Source organism: Hevea brasiliensis, chromosome 7 (assembly GCF_030052815.1).
Source record: "Hevea brasiliensis isolate MT/VB/25A 57/8 chromosome 7, ASM3005281v1, whole genome shotgun sequence".
In the NCBI taxonomy this organism is placed as follows: domain Eukaryota; kingdom Viridiplantae; phylum Streptophyta; class Magnoliopsida; order Malpighiales; family Euphorbiaceae; genus Hevea; species Hevea brasiliensis.
In genome coordinates, this window is record NC_079499.1 from 97,476,336 (window position 1) to 97,493,597 (window position 17,262).

A 17,262-nucleotide genomic window follows, 5' to 3' on the forward strand; every position below is an offset into this window, starting at 1 on the left:
CATTTTCTGTTTTCCTCTAAAAAAATTGTTAAAATTATCATGGATTATTTTCCTGGTAGCCCCTTTTCTTTTATTTTATCAACAAAACAAGATGGTTATACCTAATTTATTTAGTGATAACATATGAAAATGTTGTCTCTTCTAAGACATAGACTTTAGGTGTGTCCTTCACATCCTCCTAGTCCGAGTGACCTTTTAGCTTCAATTATAAGACGCTTGTTCCTGTGATCAATCTAATAATCGTACTAAACACAGGTTCTCCCACCGCTATGACTATAAGGATATGGATACTTGTAGATATCCATATATGCTCACAGCACTTATGGATACCGTGTTAGAGAATTATAATCTAAAGATTTGGCCATCAGAATATATTGAAACTAACAAATTAAGTTTCTTAGAATATATGTAAATTTTTTTAAGGTATTCCGAAAGCAAATGACCTCAAATTTTTATTATTTTTTAAAGTTAAATAATTTACTTGATTTGCTAACAGCATAAAATCTCATATTATCACTTTATCATAAAATAAATCATAAACTATTAAGTGAAAATAAGAAAAACTGTATAGTACTTTTTTATAATTTTTACTTTTTTATCTTATATTAGTAAATTTATCTTTCATGGGATGCAAATCCTCATATTACTACCATTTTTTTTTTGAGACTCAAATTATGAATTTATCCTTCATATCCTTACTTCACACAGCCCTTTAATTTTAGGCAATGTTTAGTATAATGTAATCAAAATGGTAATGTAAGCGCAATTACATTACATATTTGATTATATTGTTTGATAGTAAAAAAAAAATTAATAAAATAAAATGATAATTATATAAAATAATTAATTATATTTAAAATAATATAATGATCATTACATATAAAAATAAATTTAATAATGATTACTTATTTTAATTTTTTTATTTATTGTCAATATTATCACCACCACCACTACTCAACTATCACTGCTACTACCACAACTACTCCTACTTTATCATCACCACCATAACCATCACCACTACCATTCTATTATCATCATTGCTATCACTGTCACCTCCCTACCTTTATCATTGCTTAGTTATTGACACCTCTACCATTACTTAACCTCTATCACTACCACTACCTCACCTTGCTAGTGCTGCCACCACCATCTAATTACCGTTGTCGTCACCACCACAATCATCACTTAGCCACTACTACTACTCGACTACCAATCACTACAACCATTATCACTTATTATTAATATTATAAATAAATGAAATATTAAAATTAAAATTATCATTTATATTTATATTTTGTAATTAAATAAAAAAAATATAATGATAATTATTATATTATATAATTGATTTATTATATTATTATATTATGTTGTAGCAAACACACTCTTCATTCTACAACACGTGTTCCTCTTTTATATATATATATATATATATATATATATATATATATAATGCTCTAAATATTCTCATGTACTCGCAACTCTATTATGACATGGTATAGATTATTAATGCCAATCCAATTATTATTGATATATGTGGTCCATGATATTATTCGATTAAAATTGTATCGCCTACATGTCAGGTAACTCGAATATGCCTTCCGTTAGATATAAATATTCATTAGGAATTTCTTTGAATTTATCTTTTATCAAATATTCCATAGCACATGTTAAACATTTTTTTTTCAAGTTTTTTTTTTCTTTTTTATTCGCAAGTGATGACTCTCCTTCACACACAGTGGCGGAGCCATATGGGGTTGAGCTGGTTAATTGACCCACTTAATTTAAAAAATATATATATAAAATTATATATTACATTAATATTTTAATAAATTATTTTTATTAAAATTAATAAAAAATATAAATTGATATATATCAAATTTAAAATATTTATATCAAATTTAAATATAAATTTAAAATATAAAATATAAAATATTTAAATATTTAAATATATATCAAATTTAAATTGATATCAAATTTATATATAAATTTAAATTTAAAATATCAAATATTTAAATATATATCAAATTTATATTTATATTTTAAATATATATATATATATGCTTTTAATCTTTTAAGTAATATATAATGGCTTGAGATATACATAAATATATTTTATATTAAATTTATTAGGCAGCATAAATAAGGAGTAAATACTTTTTAATGTGTAATTATTGTTTTAATATACTGAAAATAATTTTAAAATATTTTAATTATTAAAATTTATTTTTTGATATTAATTTTTATTTATAATTGATTAATTTATTTTAAATTTTAGTTATAATTAAAAATTTAATATAGTATGTTATATATTATTTCAAAAAGTTATTATTATATTATTATTATTATTATTATTTCTTTAGTTTATTTATGATAATATTTTTATATCGTGATAATTATAAATTTAAAATAATAGCGAAAATTATTATTTATTGTAGTTATTTTTCTTTTTTTATTCTAATATTTATCACATATTAAAGATTTACATTGTATTTCTTTTTATTTCAATAGATAGTTTATTATATATATATATATATATATATATATATATATATATATATATTAAATTATAATCAATATATTATTATATTTAACAAAATAAATTGAAAAGGTCGAAGTAAATATTTAAATATAATTACTAATTAATAAAAATATTTAACTTTTTCTATTCACTTGGTGAAATTTAGAGCATGTGAGATTCACACGCTGCACTTAAAAAGTCATCTTCAAAAATTTTAATTATTGAAGTAAGCTGAAGAAAATTCAAGAGCATGAGTGTAATTTTGATTTTTTCCCTTGAATATTTTCAATTTCGTTGAATGCTTATGCCAAAATTTATTGACAAATATCCCATTGGAAAACAAATTCTCAAAGTAGATACAATAGATCCATCATGGCCGTAAATTTGGTCAACCTGCCATGATCTCTCCAGATCACGTGGTCCTAGTCTAGCAGAGCGATTCCCCTACTCGTTTTCTACCATCAAATCCTTCTAGAAGATAATATTAACAATAATAAACATTTACAGTTTAATGCATAGTCAAGCAATAAATAGTGAATCACCATGTGTGGAAAAAGAAAATAAACAAATAAATGGCAAAACTGATGGGACCCTCTGCTAATGTGGGTGTGGGCCGCGGAGGCAATCACACCTCAAGAGATCGAAGGTTCATCAACTGCTTCAAACTGCCCTTTTGATGATCATCATCCTGCCTGGAACAGCTATTGTTCGGAATTTGGAAGTCTAAAGAAAATTTGCCAACACAGCTACTAAGACTATCATCATGATCTTGAAGATCAAGCGAATATGCAACATCTTCCGTGCTCCATCCCGCGCGCAATAACACCAGCGACAACACCCTCACTTGCCACCCCACATCTTCTTTGCCGAACTTGACCCCACGGCCCTTCTCTCTTTCGCGATCACAACCGTTCATCATCATCATCTCCCTTACCTCCTCCTCTCTCCAACCTCCATCTCTCAGCTTCCAAAACGCGTCCTCTAAACAATCCCCTAACTCCCAGTAAACTGAATCCTTACCACTCCACCACCTGTGCGTGTCATCACGCGCCACCATTTTCCTGCCTCTCTCGGCCACCTCCGTCCAAAATTCAATCCTCCGCGCTGCTGTCGCGGCCCAGGCCGGCACATTGATGGGTATCTTCTGATTTCTTGGCAAAATCCCCGGCCTAATAAAATGAACACCTGTTTGCAAGAATTCAACCTCTTGAAAGAACCTGGCAACATCAAAGCTCAAAACACGCACACCGCCATCATCGACATAAAACACCGGGTTCCCGGCGGTGTTCGGCGTGGAAGGAATGTAACAGTTGCCATATATGGGTACAAGAACCGGAGCTTTTTTGAAGAACCTCTTCGCTATATCAAATGCTCGGTTGCTATCAGCCGGTTTATTACCCCAAGAATGGACCCAGAAGTTGTTGTGGAAGATGTTCTTGGAGAGGTTCAAGAAAGGCAGGTTTAATAAAATTTTGAGTTGCTGAAGAGAGGATGAGCGCCAGTTAGGGAACTGAGGACCAACAGGAAGGCCTTCTTGGAGAATGGAGCGAAGGTCAGGAGGAAAAGAGAAATGGAAGGTGGATTCAATGGAGGTGAATTCATGATCAGTGAGGCCAGGGAGGACAGGGATGTTGAGAGACTTGAGGTGGTCTATTAGGGTTTTGGCATAGGCTGCAAAAGAGAAGCATACAAGCTTAGCGGTGGGATTTGGGTGCCTTCTTGAGGTTAGAGTCTCTGTTGTTGTTGTCGCCATTGGTTTTCTTGAGAGCCTAAAGAAACGAAAAGAGAGATGTATATCTCTCAAGAGTTTAATTAAAGAAAATGGAGATGGAAAGAAAGAAAGAAGCAAAGTGGAAACATATACTATATATTAATATATATTATATATATTAATATATGACGGGTGTAAGTAAAGGGAATGTGTTGTAAGGGATAGAGAGGTTTTTGGAATTGAAGAGCGAGTTTGGAGGAGGAGAGGCAAAGGAATAGGAATCGGAAGGGGAAGGCAGGCATGTGCAGTGGGTGGAGAGGTCCGAGAGGAGTCCCAGATAAATGAAGTTAAGAAGCGTATAGGTTTAGATAGAGAAATGTTTGACGCTCTTTTCCAAGGACAAGTTTACGTCTCATGACTGGCAATGGCAAGGATGGGTTTCCTTAAGCGACTAAATCAATTCAACATGTTTGATGGAGAAATGGGAACTCACCTCTCTCTTTCCTTCAAACGGAGTCGTTTTGCCCTGCATGACATGTTAATGTCTTCTATTTTCAATTTGTCGCAATATATATATATATATAATGAACCTCTGAAACCTGTTCTAGAAACTTTTATAAGAAAGGCCATTGAACTTTAAGCCATTGAAATTTACTTTGTTGGATTGTAAAGTATATATTCACGAGTAAAATATAAAAAGAAATTTTAATATAATGAAAAAATATAATTGCATTTAACTCTTAAACTATAATTTTAGTATATTTCTTGAATTTTTCATAATATTATGACTAATTCTATTATATAACTCATAAAATTATTTATGTTTAAAAATATAATAGAAAGAGATAGTGAGTTAATTCAATAGTTCATTTTATTGAGTGTAACTTTAAATTTGATAATAAATCTCTTTTTATAAGATTAAATTAAATTAAAAATATTAACTGATGACTAAAACATCAAATTTAAGAGTATTATAATTGTTACATTCAAAGAGTCCTTATATAAATATCTAATAATTGAGGTAGAACAGATGAAAGCTAGCTTTTAGAAGATAGAAAGAATTAATGTCAATCCATTATCCAATCATACCATAAAGTGAAATATTAACCTTGGAACCTTGAAGGAAGTGGAGGACTCATTGCATTTGTTCAAGACTCATTGCATTTGTTTAAGCCAAATAGTAAATAGTACCTATTTTAATAATCCTACCGTCAATACAGAAGGATTGCAAATGGTCTCACTGTAACACAGCACGCTCCATTAATTTTATTTTAATTGTCCCTGAAAATGACATTTAATGTTTTTGCTGCAAAATTTCCTACCCTATCTGGACTTAATGCCAGTTTTGGATCCATTATCTCTTTTTTTTAAAAAAAGTTTTTTTGCTACGAGTTGGCATTATTTTTATGTTTCCTATAAATTTTTTAATTTAATTGTATCATATATTATATATTTTAAAATAAATATTTTAAATTATAATTAATAAAATGATAAATAAATTTACTTATCAATTATTAAATCAGTATCCATTACGCATATACCATGCTATTTTATATACACAACATAATCATAATGAGTTTCTAAAATGTACTCAGGGATTAACAGTAAAAATTTTATAGTAATAACGATTTTATTGTGTATAAAGTTAATGTATAATAGTAATTTAAATAATTATTTCTAATGGTTAAAAAAAGATATGATAATATTATTGTTTTTATTAAAAAATTTTTATTAATAACTATTTATTTTTCAACAACCATAATTTTAACTGTAAAATATTTATGATTACAATTTTATGGTAATAATATGTAATAATTTATATATTGCTGTGGTAATTTATAATAGTAAATTTTATATATTTTGCAGTGAAAATCGCTGTGGCTAAATCTAACTTTTTTTATAGTGAAGTTAAGTCAATGGGGTGAAAAAAAAATTACTCATTTCAAATGAAAGAAAAAAATATTATATAAAATAATAAACTATCTATTAAGCCACATGCAAATTTTCTGTATGTAACAAGAAAATAGTATAAATTAAAGGAAAATAATAGAGTAAAAATTAAAAAAATAATAATAATTTTATAAAACAACAAATTCAAAATCTTATATTTACAATTATTTTTGACAAGTTTTCATATTTTGAAAGTATTGTTTTTATGATCACTTCCTTATCAAAGCTATTTAATACATCTTTCTCAATAATTATTAAATAATTCAATTGATCTCAAATCGATTTAAAAGTCAAGTTTTCATAATTTTCATTGAAAAATTATCAAGTGTCATAAGCTCTATTGATGAAAAGTCACATAGATAACATTAGCAAGGTGAATCACTTTTCTTTATCAAAGATGAAAATTAATCATTTGAATTTTTTTTATTAGAGCACATCATTTGAATTTAAGGATGCCAATTCATAGATAATAAAAAAAATTAAAAAAAGAGAGAAAAAGCTATGATTCTTGTGAATATGAGAAAGAAAAAAAAAGAGACGAAAAGTAGTATTGAAGAATATAATTAACACTTCCTTGTAGTATAGTATTAAGAAGATTTATTTTTTTATTTCTTTATTTCAATTGACTTGAAATATTACATAAATATATTGAGAAAAATCTTTTTTCATTTGTCTTTTATTTTATTTGATGGTACTTCAATTTTATATAATATTTTTATCAAAAAAGAAAAAGAAAAATTAGATGAATAATTATTTTTTATTATTAATTTTGAGTGGGTCATCAATAATTTATCAATTAATTTTTATTTAAAAATTTTCATCAATACAGTGGCCTGCACTCTTTCATTAGCAAGTAAATCCGTCCTCATTGTGTTATACTTGATAACTTAGTAATATTGAAATGTCCCTAAAATTAAGAAATCTTGCAAGTACATTCGTTCTAAATATACTAGACTTGATAACTCCGTAATATTGAAATATCTTTAAGGTAATGAGAATTTAAATTTAAATTTCAATAAAATCAATAATTAAAAAAAATATCGAATTTGCACTGGTGTTTATTTTTTACTAACCCTAATTTACTTCTATGTTAGCGACGATACTTCGTATCCCAAAACTAAAATAGTCCAATTTGTCATAAACCCAAAATCTAGACCAAAATGACTTAATTTGTTCTTCTGAAGGCAGATAAGTTTTTTTTTTTTTTTCTTTTTTGATAAGTTGGTTATACTCTTCAATTCAATAATAAAAGGTTACAACATTTACATTGAAAAGAACTCCTATTCTTTTCACTCAATTTTTGTAAGTTGGATTTTCTTTTAAGGGTAGGGCATGATTATTTTTCAAGAGGGTAATGGAGAAGGGGATACACTAACTTAAATCTACCAGGTGGGATGACATATCTTTGGCTATTAAATTAAATTAAGCTAAATTTTATAAGTTAGAAGTTGGAATTGAAATTTTTTAAATTAAATTTTGCTTTGTAATTCAGAGTAATTTTTTATCTATATTTGAGTATATGTATCTAACCAATTAATAATTATTAGTTTTGTTAAAACAATGATAAATCCATTTAAAAATACTTATAGATAATTTTTTATTAATTGAGAGTTTATACATCCTCATTATGATAACAATAACAACAAAATGCAAAAGCATTTGACATATATAATGGTCTCACGCAACTCATTAGTTTTATTTTTCTTCTCAGTTTCCCATGATTCTTTCCCGGAATTATGGAATTTGTCCAAGTTAGAAAGCTACATCTTTAATTTTTCAAATCTGCTAGTAGGCCTGCTGAAGAATGTCTTGAAAAATTGTCACACCTTACTTCTCTGTAAGGCATAATATGATCTCGTAGTATATTTAATGAATTACTGACTTCGTCTACTGATAACCTATTAAATACACTACAAGAAATTTTAAAACTAATTTTTGCAATTTTTAGAGGTGGCGAACATTTTTAATAGGAATTAAAAACTTTTAACTGAAGTTTAAAAACTAAGTAAAATGTTTGACAAATTCTATTTTTCACAATTTTTGTAAAAAATTCGACAGAGTGCCAACTGTAATTAAGAAAAACAAAAAATTTAAACCTGTAGAAAAGCACTTCCAAATAAGTTTCAATCACACCCCAACCTCCAAATATCTCAATCCAACATTATTAGCAACAATTCAATTTCAAATCCACAATTTCAAATCAAGATTGTCATCACAAAGCATTTCATAAATTTATGCACATTGCATTTAAAATAATTAATTTACATTCACCATTTAATTTATAGACATAAAAATCCAAAAACTAATATTATTACAATTAACTATATAATTATTGGACAGTTAGGTCAAGAATCACCTCTAGGAGTGAATTGCCTCTAGGGGTGAATTGATCAAATTGCCCCTCGCCGGTTTGATCCGGTTTATAAATAATTCGATATTTTTTTTCGAATCCCTGACCTAATTATTTGACCTACTTATCAGTTCTTTTCTGTGGTTTTCTCTTTTCCACTAGTTTCGCAATAGTTCTTAGGACTGCGGCGTCACAATTTCCTGTTTAAAATTAGGGTTAGGACTGATCTCGCAGTCACTTCCTGGTAAGGTCACCCATCGTTGTGACTATCGGCTCATTTAACATTTTATACTTTATTTTTCTTATTTATACTTAATTGTTTGGTAATCACTATTAATTTTCATTCAAGGCTTTTTTAAGTGTCTTACATGTGATTCTAATCCCATTAATTATCCGGACTGACATCGATCACCAAAACAATGAAATATACCAGGCTATGCATATAGGAGTGTTACAAAAATGGAGCTAAATAATGCAAGCATGGGATATAGCCATAATTAAGAGTTCACTCCAATGATTAAACCAGGAATTCCAAGCAGGTAATTATAAAAAATAGTATAATAATATTATCAATATATATTATTAAAACTGAATATGAAATACAATATATAGTAGATATATATACACTTTTATTAAATAGAATATATATAATTTTTATTAACTATTTTACTACCTCTTCCTATATTTTGAAATATTAAAAGTTTTATGTGATCAGTAGTTATGCATGCAGCATTACTTTTATATAAAGTATAATTGAAATAATATTAATAAAAAATAAATTTTCAAATATTTTTAATTAATAGTTATTTATTAATTGTTTAGAATTTATTGAATATTTCTTTTTTTTTTTTGTTATTATTTCATAAATAATTTTTACACTAATAAAATACAATATTATAGAATACAATTATTTCATAATTAATTGAGATAATTCATTTATTATTATAGTGTCTTTTAATTAATAATTCATTTATTGATTACTTAAAAATTCATTAATTTTCTTTTACTAATAACTCTAAAAATATTTAATATTAATTCCTTGCCTTTATCATAATTGCATTAATAAGAATAAGAGGGAAAATATTTAAAAGGTATAAAAAAGTCAAAATTTTATAAGAAAAAATTGCTTATAGAGAGACTCTTATAAATATACACGATTTTCTCATAAAAAATTCAAAATTATATATATTGCGTTAATAATCTTTCAAAAATTTATCTTTAATGCATCACAAAAATATCTAATATGTATAATTTTTTTAATGGTATGCATATAAATTAATTGACTTAATTGCATATAATGTTATCTTATGTTAATTTGAGATGAGATGTTTAGGTTATATATAAGATTTGAGTAAACATATTCTCCTTAAACTAGCTTTTGAGGTGAAATTAAGCACAATTTATTTTCTTTATATGGTCACCTATAAATATTCATACCTGAGTGTAAGAGAAACGTGTTATCCCACATCTATTAGGGATGAGGTATTTGAGCTATACAATAACTTTAAGAATTTAAATTCAAATCATTTAAAAGCAAAAGTCATATTACACTATTTCATTGTATCCAATAATTAAAATTTTAAATAAAAATTAAAAATTACAAAATAAAAAAATAAAGATATACAATGAATATAATTAATATAGTTATATTTTCAATATTATAATTAATAATTATATAAAAAAATAATTTTTAAATTTAAAAAATATATTAATTAATCTAATCAAAATGTAAAAAAAATTAAAGAAAAACTAAAAAATTTCAAAAAAATAAATAAAAATAATAAATAAAGAGAAGTGCAATAATTAAAATTTTAAATAAATATTAAAAATGAAAACATAAAAAAGTGAGATATACAGAGAATATAATTAATATAGATATATATTTTTTCAATGTCATAATAATTTTTAAATTTAAACATTATATTAATTGGTAAAATTAAAATATAAAAAAATAAAGAAAAAACTAAAAAAATTGTAAAAAAGATAAATGAGAAAACTAAATAAAGTGGGCCACTTCTTTATGCTTTAGCTTTTTTAATAATAATAATAATAATAATAATAATAATATAAATATAGAGTAAAAATGTAAAAGAAGTGTATATTTAATTACAGAAATTAGATAATTTATATATTTGATTGACAATTTATTTACGATCCCATTCATATTGAAAGTTTAACTTTAAGCCTTAAGTGGTTTACCTAATTAATATCTATAATCTATCTATGAAGGGCAAACTTATGGAAAAATGAAAAATCTTCATAAATTTATATTATTTTTAAAAATACCACTAAAAAAATTATTTGTAACAGCAGATTTACCTTTTTGCCGCTAATAATATGACCTATAAATAACGGCAGATTTTTAAAATTATCGTATTGTTAAGTATTATTTTATAATTAAAATTCATTTATTTAATTATTTTAAGAGTAAAATTTTAAAAAATATATAATTTTTAACTCTATCATAATATCTTACGTGGAATATATTTATAATAATTAATAAATATATAAATCAATTTCATTTGAGAGCCCATTGCATTTAAAAAAATTCTTCTTGATGAAACTTGTGAAATGATACACAAATGAGTTTGACGCTACATTTAATCGAGAACTTTAACCACTTGAATATTTCTTTTAAACGAAGAGAACCATTGAAAAATGGAGAGACCCCATTTTTCGAAAGTGAAAGTGAAGAGCTTCGCGGTGAGCAAAACTGGCTAGAGAAGGAGACACACGAACAGTGCCTAGAAATTGGACCATCCTTTGAGTAAGCTCAAACTTTTCGGTTTCTGTTACTTGGAATTTTAGAATTCGCTGAATGAATCAAAACTCCGAAAAGAAGAAGAGGAATAGCTGAAAAAAAAATATATGCTTTTCAAATGCGAAAGGTGGCTTTTGGGTTCGAAGGTTACAGCGCGGACGAGGGACTATTTGCCTAGGTTTGTGGTGCAAGGGATTGAGGGAAAGGGGAAAAGTTAATTTTCTTTTATTTTTTTAATTTTATTTAAGTGATTCTCCTGAAATTCATGTGCACCATTTGCAATCGCTGATCAAGAAGGATATAGAAGCTAGGCAGTCTAGGAAAGTACCAATTTAGCAAAGAAAGAGGCAATAGCATAGGGAGAAATTTAACTACAGACAGCTGACCAAATTAATCACTTGGCAGTTGGCAAGTTCAAAAAATGTCACAGCTAAAATCCTGCTCCCCTACAAAATTTTGGGCAAACCTTTACTATGCCTGGGCAAAAGTTGGCCCAATCGAGCAGAATTCCCTTTTGTCAATTTAATCTATTCAGTTTATCACAACAAAAGTAGACAGAGAAACCCCCTCAGTGTGCACAAGGAAAGCGAGACAATTTTTTCACCAGTTACTGAAATGAGGCAGATCTTCACCCTTTGAACAGGTGAATTCTTCACCACCTGAGGTGGCATCATCTCCCATTTCCTCCTCATTTTCATCCTTGGCTGATGTTGCCACAGCATCTTCAACCTCCTCAGAAGCATCCTCTTCATTTGCAAAACTCCATCCAGGAATTACCTTTCCACCTTGTCTGATGACACTACCATTATTGTAAAAACCTTGAGAACTGGTGTCTAAGTAAGTTCTCCCACCGCCTTCAGGGGTGATTGTATAAGGCCATCCGAGACTTCCATTGTTTCTTGCTCCTAAAAAGGAAGCTAAAGCACTTCTATGGTCCATTCCCTTAGCTTCCTGTGTCAAAACTGTAAAGGCATCATTTGTAACTCCAGTGTTTCCATCATTCTTTTCAACTCCAGACATCTGCATTTGGGAAATTTCTTGGGGAACTTGATTGGGGAATGAAGGCATCATCACCTTACTTCCATTAATTCCCACATCACTGCTATTGTTTGTGATCACATTTGAGACCTTTTTATCATCTTGTTGGGTAATAGTAGTGGGATTAGATGATTTTACTTTATTTTCTGCCTTGTTTAGGATAACTTTCTCAAATATATGAGCTTTGGGCTTTCTACCTCGAGTTCGGGGTTGAGATTCAGCAGGTGAAGGCAATGCATCAACTGAAGCAGTTGATATCCTTGGTCTCCCTCTCTTTGATGCTTGTCCACATACAACAGTCCCAGTCACATGAGCAGTGGACTCTTCCATTGATTGTTTCAGAGATAAAACCTCTGATTCAAGCTTCGTTATGTGGCTCTTGTAATCAGCTAGCTCTGATTGCAACTGTCCAATTACAGTCCATAGTTGAACATTCTCTGCTGACTGCATCCTCAACCAAAAATGATATATTCAACAGTTTATATTCATAACTATAAGATAATAACATCATAGTGAAAGGCTAACAAAAAATCATACTTGAGATTCCCACAGTTGTTGGTGCTTTTGAGAAAGTTTCGCGGGTGGCCTAATGATCCCCCTTTGAGATGATTGTCCAAGGGATGCTGAATAATCGGGCACTGTTGGAGTTTGTAAAGAAGAGTAGCCATATGCTCCTGGGAACAAATAATTGCTAGGAGGCTGTGATGGTTGAATTTGACCCCACCAAGATGATGGATCCCAAGGCCCTAACAACAAGAAGAGTTCAAGCTCATATAGGCATGCAATCATTGTACCATAATTAATCAGGCAACACAGACAGGAAATACAACGACCAACTACTGAAATTTTCTGAGCATATGTTGATTAATGTAGACAAATACACTGTGCATCCTAGAACAAACAATTTTTAATATATTAAAATAAAAATAATTTTGCTGCATTGTGTGTTATATTAATTGCAAGGATAGGGGATGTTACCTGGAAAGCCTGGATATATGAAACCATGTTGGTAACCGAAATTGGGAACCTGAGGATGGTCTTTTGATGAAGTTTCACCTCCTATTAATCCAGGAGCCTGACAACTAGTATTAACCGCTCCAAGTAGAGTGAATGGCTGAAATATAGCAGGTGCATTCACAGCAGGCATATGGTAACCAGGACGCTGAGGTAACCATAATGGTGTGGTTGATTGGGTCTGTTGAGGTAGTGGATGGCCCTGATGACTAGCAGGATTTAATGGCAGATAAGGTAAATGATGCCATTGACTGACAGCTATTGACGGAGGTGATTGGGCAGATATACAAGGTTTTGAACTGGAGGAAGGCTGTTCTCCATTATTTTGAGTTGTGTATGGCAATTGAAGAATTGAAGGGAGTTGCTGATTGAGGGAAGCTGCATTGTCATGTGAAGGAATACAAGCTCCCATACTCTTAGTAGCAAATGCAACAGTGGGTTGGTTTTGTTCTTTCTTGCTCTGTTCATCATCAGATTCACCATAGTTCAATCTGTTATAAAGTAGGATTATCTGACAACAAGAAACTTTTTTTTTCAACAGATGGAACTATGTTTTCCAATTTTTTTTCAAAGGAAAATCCTACTTATATCCCAACAATGAACTATTTGACAATGATTATGTTCGTATTCCCCATTTGCATTAGAACCGTTACTCAGACATATCGATTGAAGTCATTTATCATATCTACTAACAAAACAGATAGAACCCTATTCTTGCAATGTACATTATTCAACTGTCTGTTCTATGAACAATCAATAGGGGAAATGATCAAATTGCACAGTAAGAAAGAACATAATAAAGATCATAGACACTGAAGGCCCACAATGGCCTACCAGTCATGGGGTTTTAGAAGTATAAGGGTTTAAGAACCAACGAATTGAATTCATAAACAAGGGGAAAAAATAATAATAAAAAGACAGACCCTTTTGAGAAAATTAGTAAAGAGGTCGAGGGCTTCATACCAGCAAGTCATTAGAGTCAGGCTCGTGGGTAGTAGCTGAAGCAATTTTGTGATCCTTCTTCTTCCTTTCCATGACACCAAAATAAGAGATTAGTAAAACTAATTACTTACAGCAGATGAAAACGCAGTAGAAAGAGAGAGAATCAAAGCCATGGAAGACTAGCAAAAGAGGTCGAATGTCTTGTTGATGGGAAAGAGAATGTGAAGAAATTTTATATCTTTAACTGTTCTTTGATCTTGTTGCAGAGCTGTCCTCCTGTCTGCTGCAAACCAACTGGTTACTGAATAAATAAATAAAAGTGAAATATTTATAGAGACCAAATGCTGCAAGTGGACTCTGGACACTACTCTTATATATGCTGCATTCTAGTAATACTAGCTTGGCTTCTGTAGCGGAAGGCCCACCCACCACCATTAGGTTGGAGACTTGTATCAAAACCGGAAGAGAACAATGAAATAAAGGATATTGTTGGTTTTCTTGGAAAATTATCAACCAATATCATCGAAACTTTTAGCGAGTGAGATCATATGTAAGCAAAGAGTGAAACCAAGGAGCATGCCACTGGTGGATTAACAGGAAATGAAATTTGTTGCATGGAAGACCACCCCCTTCAAGATGCTCAATTTCTATTTTTCCGTTTACATGCTCCAACAAATGTATCCCTTTCCCAATGTCTCCTCTAATTATGCACCGCACGTGTACTTTCTCTTGGAAATTCAAATGAAAAATAAATAAATAAATAAATTTCTATATTAACTCAATATTAAGTTTTGTGTCAAATATGGCCATTGTACTTTTTAATAAGATTAAATAAACTTTTTAATAAGATTAAATAAGTACATAATTAATAAAATATATTTTTTAATAATAAAATATTATTTTTTTTAATTTTAAATATTAAAATTATTTATTAATTTTAATTAAAATAAATTTTTTTAAAAAAAATTAAAGAATATGAAAAATAAAATTTGTTTAATATTAAAATTATTATTTTTAATATTTTATTTTAAAATAATATTTTATTAAATATAAATTTACTTAGCTTTAATTAAAAAGTATCAATATTTATTTGATTCAAAACTTGATTTTGAACTTATTTATCTTTGCCTAAAGTATATGATTTTTTTTTTTTTTTTAAATTACCCAAATAGAAGATAAGGCAGTAAGGGTTTAGGAGACTTGCTAAGTGACTGGATTATAATGGGCTTCGGTATCCCAAAAGCTTGAATTGGATCCTTGCATCCATTACCCAAAACCTGTTTCCTATAGGCCGAGTCCACAGCATCCTGCTCATGTTGTTTTTTTGGATGAACTAAAATATAATGAAAAGATTAAACAAATATATATATATATATATATATATATATATATATATATATATATATATATATATATATATATATATATATATATATCAAAGATTAATTACTAATTGATTATTTTTCAAGAAAATAAAAATATATATGAGCTTTGAATATGTATGGACTTATTAACCGTTTTACTTTAATTTATTTAAAATTTTCTATGTATTTTAAAAAAACATAAAATTATATTTTTATATGTTTATTTTTTTTTCTCCTTTATAGTGTATAAAGTATACTTTGTTTAAAATATATTTAAAAAAATTTAAATAATGTCAATTAAGTCAGCAAAATTATAATTAATAACATTTATACTGGTCAAGTTTTATAATGATATAAGTGTTGTGATTGATTGCTATAGATTAGAATTGAAATTGGACAATCAATTCAAACTTTTAATAATTAGGAAGCAAATATTCAAATTGTACTTTCTTTTCTTCCATAGCTGGATTTCCCATTATAAGACCAAAATATATGATGATTCAGATGTCTTTAAGGTCATTAGTCACCTCAAAAATTACTAGTTTAAAAAAAAAAATTCATAAAGCATTTTAAATTATTGAAATGAAGCTTTATTGGAAGAAAGTTCAAATCAACCCTTTAACTTTTTTTTTAAAGTCTAAATAAGCCCAATTTAAAATTTATGGCTAAATAAATCCAACATTTTAGAATCAAATTAATCTAAACATAATAAAATATTATATTTTAATAATAAAAAAATATATTTTTTAATTTTTAAATATAAAAATTATTTATTATTTCAATTAAAATATATTTTTTTAAAATTCTAAAAAAAAAAAACAGATTTCAGAAAAAAACCATAATTTTTTTTTTTATCGCAAATCACTTTTTCCCATCAATATTTGCAAGATTATATCAGCCTATTGTACAATATTATATGAGTGAATGATCTAGCTTAAAGAAAATTTGCCAAAATAGAATTGATATCATTCACTATACATGCTAATTTAAAATAGCTTAAATTAGGGGTGGCCACGGTTTAGGAACTGCCGGTTACGGTTCCTGAACCACCGGTTTAGGTTCAATGAAATCATGAACCTAAACCAAATCGCCAGGGGACGGTTTGGAAGACGGTTCTTGAACCGCCGGTTCCGGTTTGAACCCTGATTTAAAACAGTTTGAAGGGCGGTTCGAAAAATAACAATTCAAAACAGTTTAGAGGACGATTTGGAAGCAGTTTAGGGATGATTTAAGTGTAGTTTAAATAAAAAAATTAGAGAAAAATTTTATTAATTCAAAATTTAAGTTATATTTGTAAAAATATTTTAATTTTTCTTAGAAATCTTTCAATCAAAATAAAAAAAAAGAAAGAAAATAATTTATCTTTAAGAAAAATTTAATAAATAAAGACTTGACCCTGATTAAAAAATTAGAGATAAAATTAATTTTTTTTAAAGAAATTAGCAAAAAGTGTATGAACTTAATTTTGCCTATATATCCCTTTAGGATTTAGAAGAATAAAAATATCTAGTTCTATTACTTTATCTTTTTTTAAAAATTATATAATAATTGATAATTAAAAATTATAAAAGAGAAAAAAAATTAAAATAGAGGGTATTGAAAATTTTATTGAAG

At 28.1% G+C, this 17,262-nt stretch overlaps 2 protein-coding genes across 4 annotated transcripts; both read right to left on the bottom strand.

The window, feature by feature from the left end:
• Window positions 1–3,143: 3,143 nt before the first annotated feature.
• Window positions 3,144–4,271, bottom strand: LOC110642281 (uncharacterized). Its single transcript, XM_021794269.2, has one exon. It carries the CDS (start codon window positions 4,269–4,271, stop codon window positions 3,144–3,146), a length of 1,128 nt encoding a protein of 375 aa, XP_021649961.2.
• A 7,350-nt stretch (window positions 4,272–11,621) lies between these two features.
• On the bottom strand, window positions 11,622–14,937 carry LOC110642271 (uncharacterized). 3 transcript variants are annotated; one of them, XM_058150247.1, is made up of 4 exons: window positions 14,306–14,937; window positions 13,307–13,853; window positions 12,866–13,074; window positions 11,622–12,772 (listed from the first exon to the last, which is right to left on the bottom strand). In XM_058150247.1, the coding sequence occupies exons 1-4, from the start codon at window positions 14,375–14,377 to the stop codon at window positions 11,891–11,893; spliced, it is 1,710 nt and encodes a 569-aa protein (XP_058006230.1). In that variant the 5' UTR covers window positions 14,378–14,937; the 3' UTR covers window positions 11,622–11,890. The 3 variants fall into 3 exon arrangements, with proteins under 3 accessions (XP_058006230.1, XP_021649952.2, XP_058006231.1); XM_021794260.2 differs by having other exon boundaries at window positions 13,307–13,802; window positions 14,306–14,935; XM_058150248.1 differs by having other exon boundaries at window positions 13,307–13,833; window positions 14,306–14,935.
• Between the last annotated feature and the right edge of the window lie 2,325 nt (window positions 14,938–17,262).

Bases quoted from the DNA above. Each gene is read 5' to 3' on its own strand.
- LOC110642281 (XM_021794269.2), bottom strand. From the start codon at position 4,271: ATGGCGACAACAACAACAGAGACTCTAACCTCAAGAAGGCACCCAAAT.
- LOC110642271 (XM_058150247.1), bottom strand. From the start codon at position 14,377: ATGGAAAGGAAGAAGAAGGATCACAAAATTGCTTCAGCTACTACCCAC. The intron at 13,075-13,306 runs GTAACATCCCCT...TCTTGTTGTTAG, and splicing joins CATATATCCAGGCTTTCCAG to GGCCTTGGGATCCATCATCT. The intron at 12,773-12,865 runs GTATGATTTTTT...TTGAGGATGCAG, and splicing joins AACAACTGTGGGAATCTCAA to TCAGCAGAGAATGTTCAACT.